An 8,386-nucleotide genomic window follows, 5' to 3' on the forward strand; every position below is an offset into this window, starting at 1 on the left:
TAAAGCAGGTTGGGGGGCAGGGTGACATAGGGGAAGGACAAGACATAATAACTCTACGAGGTACTGCTGTTATCTGTCTCTTTCATGGATGTTGGAGGCTGACGCATTGAAGGGTAAAGTTCCTTACCCAAGGGCATTCAGTGACTAATTAAAAGGGTCCAGGTTCAATCTCAGGCTTAATAGAACCCCAAAACTCAACTTAGTTTTATTGAACCACACTGATTCTCAGGGTAGCTCTATAACCAAGAATCAAGTCTATATAATGCCTCGTAAACATCAAGAAGAGTTTTATTGGTGTTGGCTGGGCGGGGCAGAGGACAACTCATAGTCTCCTTCTATTGTATTTGAGAGTCAAGTTCAGCATTCTTCATTATTTTCCTGATTAGCCATAATTACGTTTATACAACATTACTACTTAAGTGCTACTCCCCAGGGCTCCTACACAGGCTGTCTCAGGTTCAGTCACCTTGGCAAGGAAAGGGGCTTCTGGAATTCCCATCTTATTTTCAGGATATGTAGATGGGTTCTTCCAGAAAACCCCAGGTCAGCAAAAGACCTTCGCAGCAGCCCTGGTGGAACAAGTGGGGGCAGTGCCAGTGCCTGCCCCACACCTCTCTGGGAATCGCCTCTCACGTGAGGATCCCAAACACCAGGCCTTCAGCCCCTCCCTTGACGACTCTTGCCATCTGAGCCCAGCAGGTAGGCAAGTTCACAGGCCCCGTTTCCAAGCTCACAGTCTTACCAGGTCTGGACACAAATGTCAGCAAAGGGCTGTTGCTCTTAACATTTCCAGCTCTGTAATAAATCGTCTGTTGTAACGCCTTGCTGCTTGTCCCTGGACCTGCCCTGGTGAGTGGACTCCATTTCAGTGCCCAACCTTTACCAAGCCCAAGGCGACCAGCAGCCATCCCGAGAAGCGGGATGCCCAGCCCACCGATGGCCGCCTCCAAGATGGTCCGAGGATCCAGGACTACTGCCTTCCAGTTCCCCCAGCCAGCGGATCCCAAAGTGTAGGAAACACAGCGCTCGTGTACCCAAGATGATTTTCAGAGGTAACCCCACAGTTCTAAATAACCCCAAATCACACAACGAAAAGGTGATTCTCTATCCTTCAGATCACCACAGAGGAGCTGTGTTTCAGGCAGGTTTGTCTTTGACAACACTTGCTAATCTCTCTTCTTGACATTTGTTTGTTCGTTTGTTTCTTTGTATGTATTTTGTTTACGGCAGTTTCTAATTTACAGGAGTGAGATTCAGTTCCTTTGTGAGCTCAAATACATAAATTTTTAAACAAGTCGATTCAGACAAATAATAAGTAAATAATGGCACAGCTCGCAGAGACCGTACGGCAACAACGACGAGGGCGGTAGACAAATCGCTGCATCTGGCAACTGCTAACGACAGCACAGGGCTCCCCACCGGCGTCATCAGAGCCCCCCACCCCCAGAACAAATCCATAGGCAACTCTGTCGGGGTCGATATCAAGAGGGTGAGGTTCAGACAGTTTATACCACAGCAGCCAGACGGATGCCTCGCCCTCCTGCCTGACAAAGGTCTCCAACCTCCTAAGCTCGGTGGGATCCTGAGGATTTCATGCTGAGAAAAAGTGGGGGCAGTGCGCTCCCTCACCCACCAGAACAGCAAGTAGAGGCTGGGGGATCCCCCAGGCCCTCCAGGGACCCTTATTCGGTCAGAAGCGCTACTCACTGGCACAGAGCAGGTGTGGACCCAGAGCCTATGGGCCAGTGTTATGCCGGTGCCTTGTGGTTGTGGGAGAACATCTCACTGGTAGCTGTCACTGGGAGCCTGGCCGGAAGCTTTTTTTTTTTTAATATTTATTTATTTAGTTAGTTAGTTGCACCTGGTCTTAGTTGTGGCTCGCCAGCTCCTTAGTTGTGGCATGTGAACTCTTAGTTGCGGCATGCATGTGGGATCTAGTTCCCTGACCAGGGCTCGAACCCAGGCCCCCTGCAATGGGAGCGCGGAGTTTTATCCACTGCGCCAACAGGGAAGTCCTGGCCAGAAGCTTTAGGTCAGCGTTTCTAGAAGTTTAGTCTTTGGACCTCTAACATCAGAATCACATATTAAAAATATAGATTTCCCTGGAGACTCAGGAGCTCTCAAATGGGGCCAAAGCGTCTGAACTTTTTAATCAGATGATATTTACTGTCAGGAAAATTTGAGAAACACTGTAATGGGGAAAAGACCACGGATAAAGATTCATTCCCTTTCTCCCTCTCCCTTTCCTCTATTTCTCTCTGTACACAAATCTTCCTCCACAGTGCCTGGAAAACATAGCTACTCAGTGAGATTTACACCTTCCTCCCACCTTTACTTGGAGCCAAAAACTAAACAAACATCTCTCAATCAAAAAGTCTCTGCTCATGTAAAAATCCTGACAAAAACTCAAAATTTCATAAGCAATCCAATATCCTCCTTGCCCCCTCCCTTCAACTGCGAGCCTCACCTGTCAGAGTCATATGATCAAAATGCAAAAGTTGGAGTGGGGCTAATGTGTCACCCCAGACAACTTCATGTTCCTAGAGCCCCAAAGGTGCACAGTCTTTACATGGCCTCAAACTCCCTGGACTTGGAAAACACCAGGAGCTGCACAGTCACCTAACACGGTGCTCCCTCTGAGTGTCCCACTGAGGACCTGCAACCACAGAGGACTGTGAGCTTGTGTTCTGGAAGGTCTAGCACGTCTCAGGTTGAGTTTCTCCAGAGCGTCCTGAGACAACGCTTTGACAGCTAGCTGTTTACATGTGAGGTGATGCAGGAAGCACTGACAGGGGAAAAGGGAGACAGGATAGAAGGAGCCAAACAGGGTACCATACCAAGCAGGTTAAAACCGTAGGCAGCTGGGTCTCAGACCTGCTGGAGATTTCTGAGAATGAAGAGAACTTGCCCCTGTTGTCCCACCTGAGGGGTGAGGAAGCGAGTATTTATCCTCCAGTTTCCATCTGTCATTGGTTGAGAGCTGCTTCCACGGACATTGACTCCCTGGCACTTGCACCTGCCCCTCACAAAGGCTGAGCACATGCCTACGGCAGGCAAAGCCCTTGGGCAGTGTCACCCATGCTTGCAGGAAGAAGCCGTCGAGGTTGCTCAAAAAATTAAAAATAGAACTACCGTATGATCCAGCAGTCCCACTTCTGGGTGCATGTCCAAAGGAAATGAAATCACTATCTTGACGAGATATCTGCGCTCCCATGTTCTTTGCAGCCTTATTCACAATAATCAACCCAAACGCCATCAACAGATGAGTACATAAAGAAAGTGTGGTATACGCATAAATGGAATATTATTCAGTCTTTAAAAAGAAGGAAATCCTACCCTTTGTGACAACATGGATGGACCTGGGAGACATTATGCTGCATGAAATTAGTCACAGAAAGACAAGTGCTGCATGATTCCTCTTCTACGAGGCATCTAAAATAGTCAAGTGTGCAGAAGTAGTCAATGGAATGGTGATTCCCAGGGGATGGGGGGAAGGGGATATGAGAACCTGTTGTTCAATGGGTAAAAGTTACAGTTATACAAGATGAGTAAGTTCCAGAGATCTGCCATACGACAGAGTGCCTAGTCAACAGTAATACTGTGTACTTAAACATACGTTAAGCATGTTAGGTCTCATGTTACATGGTCCTACTACACATGATAAAATAAACCTAGAAAACAAAGGGACACAGGAAAGTTTTGGAGATGATGGATATGTTTATTACCTTAATCATGGTAATGGTAATACAAGTGTATACACATGTCCGAACTCACCAAATTGGATACATTAATTATGTGCAGTTTTTTGTATACCAATTATATCTCAATAAAGCTGGGGGAAAAGTCATTGACATATACAGTAATGGTGAATGCCGAGCAGCTGATGTGCTGATAAATGTTTAAAAACAGGCTCTCCTAAGCAGAAAAGTGCTGGACTATTGCCTGCCAATGTCTATGGTGTAAATATTCCCACCGCAGCAATTTCAAGCTACCAAGCCTGACATCACTGAAAGCAGACTTAGGAAGATAGAAGCACAATTGGCTCCCGATGTGTCTTGTATCAATGTGTTGATACAAGACAACTCCAGCACAGGCCTTGGAAGGGATATGAGCAGGGTACCGACAGCATCTCCTTTACGTATAGCCAGAGTGCTTTGCTACAGACATAGAATCTCATGATTTTATGTGACTTTTATACTCTCTTCTGTGATATGCCAATGCTTGAACATCTTACCGTGAAACAAAATGGAAGTACTCTCCAAACCTTTTAATTATTTCATACTCTAGGAAGGTATGTCTTCTTTATTATTTTTCCATCACCTCTTCCCCCACTACCCACCTTCATCAGTGAAAACCCACTTAAGAAGCCAGACTTCAAGGATCCCTCCATTTGGTCAACCTAACACTAATGGATATCTTGTTTTGCCTGACCAGCATCATTTCCCCTTCTGATACTAGCCCTGCATTTTCCTTTAAGCAACCATCCCTTACCCCATCTTGAGTCCTCCTCAGGCCTTATTTCCTGGCTCTAGCATTTAGCACATGACACAGTCCTGGCCAAATAGAAAGTTCCATTCCCCTGGAGAAAGGACAAGGTTCCGGGGGGACTAATGAGACTCTTTGCTTGGAATTATTGAACAAGAAAATCTCTTCCCTCTGCATTACTAGGCTAGTAGGATGCAAGCCTGGAACTGCTGGTGGCCATCCTCCACTACAAGGAAAGAGCCCATCTGAGAAAGAATACAACACAAAAGAAAGCTGAGATGAGAGACAGAGAATAACTGAGTCCTGATAGCATCATTTTGGTCCTTGGATTCAGCTGTGCCTGAGACACTTCCAGACCTTCCCAGTTTTCTGGATACTTCCCCACTTTTTCAATACATGAGCCCATAAAATTCTTTTTTAACTGAAATCCCTTTGATTTGGGTTTTCAGTCGCTTGCAACCAAACATTTTCTGGCTGATTCACAGATCTGAGATCAAATGAGTTGGTAAACACCCCTCCAAGCTTTTCTCCTTGGTCCTAGTTAGAGCTCAGTGTTCAAGTAAGAATACAGTTCACTGGGGCTGGGCCTCCATGAGGAGGAGTCCCAGGCAGAACTGGTCCATGTAAGCTACCCATGGCACAAAGGGCGTCACTTCAGGATCCGGATGCTCATTTTCTGCTCGATGTTCATCTTCTCTAAGGACTGCGGGGAGACGGGTGGTAGTCAAGAGGCTTGAATTCCAAACCTCTATGCTTCCAGCCTCCTCTCCCATCCCCCAGGCCCCATGATTCCCTGGGGGACCCCCTCTCTTTCTGCCATCCTCCTTCCAACTTCATTTCCCATGTCCACCTGTCCTAGGGACTCCTGGTCTCAACTTCCCAGGCCTGAGGGCATCCTGACCTTGGCGAACTCCAGGAAGGACACAGCGCCATCCCCATCTTCGTCGGCTTCCTGCACTGTGCGGTCGGCAATGCTCTCCAGCTGCTCTTCTGTCACCTGTACCCCAACCATCAGCCGGAGTACCTGGGTGGTGGAGGAAGAGACAGAGACAGCCATAAGGAGGAGGCACAGAGACTACTGACACCATCCCCCAAACCTTGTCCGCATCACCCCAAATGTCAGTGCCAATTTTGTAATCTATCCCTCATTCATTTTCCCCCGATTCCAGTCACTTCCCACCACAGCCCCCAATAATTCCCCCATTGCTTCTCCATCCAACCCCCCCATCTGTCATTCACTATCCCACTCTCATCTCAATAATGTGCCCAAGTTCATTACTCAAGCCCCACCTTAGAACCCAATCTCTGCCTATCCTCCACCCCATCCCCCATCTCATCCTCCAACTAGTCCCAAATCCATCCCCCACCTCATCACATCTATCCCAGAGTTCCTCAGTCTCAGCACTATTGACATTTGGGGCCAGATAACTCCTTTCGGTGGGGGGAGGGGTATTGTACCCCTGGTACCCAGGGTACCACCCTGGGTATTGTAAAATGTTTAGCAGTGTTCCTGACCTCTACCCACTAGGTCCCAGGAGCACCACCCCGTCAAACAAAAAGGTCTCTACATATTGCCAGTGTCATTCGGGGGCAAAATCACCCCCAGTTGAGAGCTACTGATCTATTTCCAACCTCATACCCAAATGTTCCCCATCCCATCTCCCAACTAACCCACACTCCAACCCCACCCACTCCTATTCCCCGCCCAACACCCCAGTCATCTGCATCTCCCACCCACCAATCATCCCTCCATCGCCCACAGCCGTTCCGTTCTACCACACCCCCCTTCCCTTGGGTTCTTCCAACCTGGAGCATCTCATGCCTGGAGATCTTTCCATCTCGATCCAGGTCATAGAGCTGGAATGCAACTGGGAAGAGAGTGGAAGGGGAAAAGGAAGGTGGGTTTTCCCTGCTTCTCTTCCCTCCCAAGTTCACCTTGGAGGAGTGGGGGGTGCGGGGGGCACCAATGGGCCCACACAGGGAGTGGAAGGTGCCTGGGCCCTCTCAACGGGTATGGTCAATCTGGGGTCTCACTCGGGTAGGGGGCACAGACTCACAGCGAAGTTTGTTCATTCTGCTGTTGAGGGGCTCGGGTTCCTGGGGGTCCCGGTTTCTGAGGTCCTCAACATCTACAGGTCGAAAGTGAGCCAGGACTCTGACAAAGCCTGGGAAGTCCAGTTGCAGACTCCTGGGGGGTGGGGGGAGGCAGGCAATGGTGCAGGCGCGGTGGTCGCCGTGGCCCTGCCTCTGCCTCAGTTGCTAACCTCACCCGACAAGCTCTCACCCCCACCTCCCCACCCGCGGCGAGGCTCACCCGTCAGGGAAGAAGCTGTCTATAATGCGGTCTCCCAGAGGGTTCACGGCCAGCGCCCCGATCTCCTGCAGATCTACGCGGCTGGAAAGTCAAAGTTTAAGGGGGGGGTGAGGCAAAGACGGAACGTGGTCAAGGAGGGGACGGGGTCTGAGAGGCAGAGGTGAGAGGTCAGAAGGCCAGCTCCGGCTCACCTGAGGTAGCCCTTCTCATTCTTGTCAAGCGCTCGGAACCGGTGGTAGAGGCGGAGCAGACTGGCCTGAGAGACTGCGGGGGCGGAGGCGGACGGTGACTCCCCGAGGACTCTGGGGACGCGGCCGAACCCCGGGGCGCGCTCCATGCCCAAGGCGGCCGCGGGGGTTGAGCGGGGGGCGGGGGGCTGGCTGGAGGGAGGCTCCACCCGGGCCCTGGGGCCGAGCGGGCGGGGTGCGACCCGGGAGATCCGGGAGACCCAAAGAGACCAAAGCCACCCCTCCATCCGCCTCCGGTCCTGCAGGCTGCCTCGACCCCGGCTGGAGGCTACCTGGGTGCCCGCAAGCCCGGAGCCGGGACCCCTGAGTGAACGCGCCCCACGCCCGCGAGCCCGGCCGCTAGGATCTTCTAGGTTCGCCCGGCCCCGGGACCCTCCCCCGGAGCCGCCCGGAACCCTACCGGGTCCCCGGGCGCTATGCGCCGCACTCACAGCCGGTCTCCCGCTGGATGCTGTCCACGTCGGGGATCCTGGCGGCGCGGGAGCTGCAGGAGCCCATGGCCGAGCTGCGCCGGGGCCGGCGTCCTCCCCTCCCGCCTCGCAGGCGCGGCCGCCTGGTGGCCCCTGGGCCGAAGGCCACAGCCCTGGCGGGGAGCCAGGCTCCTGAACCCCGCCGTTCCTCGCCTCCCACCCGCGACCCGGGCGAATAGAAAACCGTGCCAGTGTGGCGGGGTCAGCGGGGCGGGAGCGAAGAACGCGCAGTTGCATCCCGAGACTCTGAGGTCGGGCGGGGAGGGGAGGGGAGGGGCTGGGCTGGGCCGGGTCCGCCGGCCGCGTGTCCCCGTTCCCACTCTGGCCCCGGCACCGACCCGCCTCCTCCCGCCCGGCCCAGCCCTCCCTCCCGGGTGCCGCCGAGCAAGGCTCGAGCGAGGTCCGCCCTTCTTCATCTGGAGACAGAATCCAAGCCCTTCTGGGAAGTGGGTGACGGGTGGGCAGGGGAGCTAGACGCATTCGTCCCAATCCGGGATGGCCCCAGCCTGGGGCCCCCTCGGGCCTGGAGGCAGAGGCCTTGAAAGAGTCCCAAACGGGGCTGAAGCGAGGAGGGTTGGGAGGCAGAGAGCAAGGGCTGGTTTAAGTGGAAGGAGCGCCGGGTTTGAAAGACTTGGATTGGAATCCCAGCTATGCTTCTCTCTCTGGACAAGTCAGCGTATCTTGGTTTCATCTCTTTCGTTTGGTCCACACAGCCTTGTTGTTTAATTGAGTCAATGCTTAAAAATCTGGATGTTTAACCCCAAATCCCAAATTCCTGGCTTCTGAAAAATCAGATCTGACACCACTAGGCCCGCAGTCCTGCCTGGCGCCGCTTGGGGGCAGCTGGGAACAGCTGCCATGTGTAGAGG

The 8,386-nt window shown here is 52.3% G+C and overlaps 1 protein-coding gene across 1 annotated transcript; it reads right to left on the reverse strand.

Moving 5' to 3' along the window:
- Positions 1 to 3,697: 3,697 nt before the first annotated feature.
- On the reverse strand, positions 3,698 to 7,780 carry CHP2 (calcineurin like EF-hand protein 2). Its single transcript, XM_033839678.2, has 7 exons — positions 7,479 to 7,780; positions 6,991 to 7,063; positions 6,800 to 6,880; positions 6,543 to 6,673; positions 6,292 to 6,353; positions 5,387 to 5,509; positions 3,698 to 5,188 (listed from the first exon to the last, which is right to left on the reverse strand). The coding sequence occupies exons 1-7, from the start codon at positions 7,543 to 7,545 to the stop codon at positions 5,135 to 5,137; spliced, it is 591 nt and encodes a 196-aa protein (XP_033695569.1). The 5' UTR covers positions 7,546 to 7,780; the 3' UTR covers positions 3,698 to 5,134.
- Positions 7,781 to 8,386: the final 606 nt, after the last annotated feature.

This window comes from Tursiops truncatus, chromosome 15, assembly GCF_011762595.2.
Source record: "Tursiops truncatus isolate mTurTru1 chromosome 15, mTurTru1.mat.Y, whole genome shotgun sequence".
In the NCBI taxonomy this organism is placed as follows: domain Eukaryota; kingdom Metazoa; phylum Chordata; class Mammalia; order Artiodactyla; family Delphinidae; genus Tursiops; species Tursiops truncatus.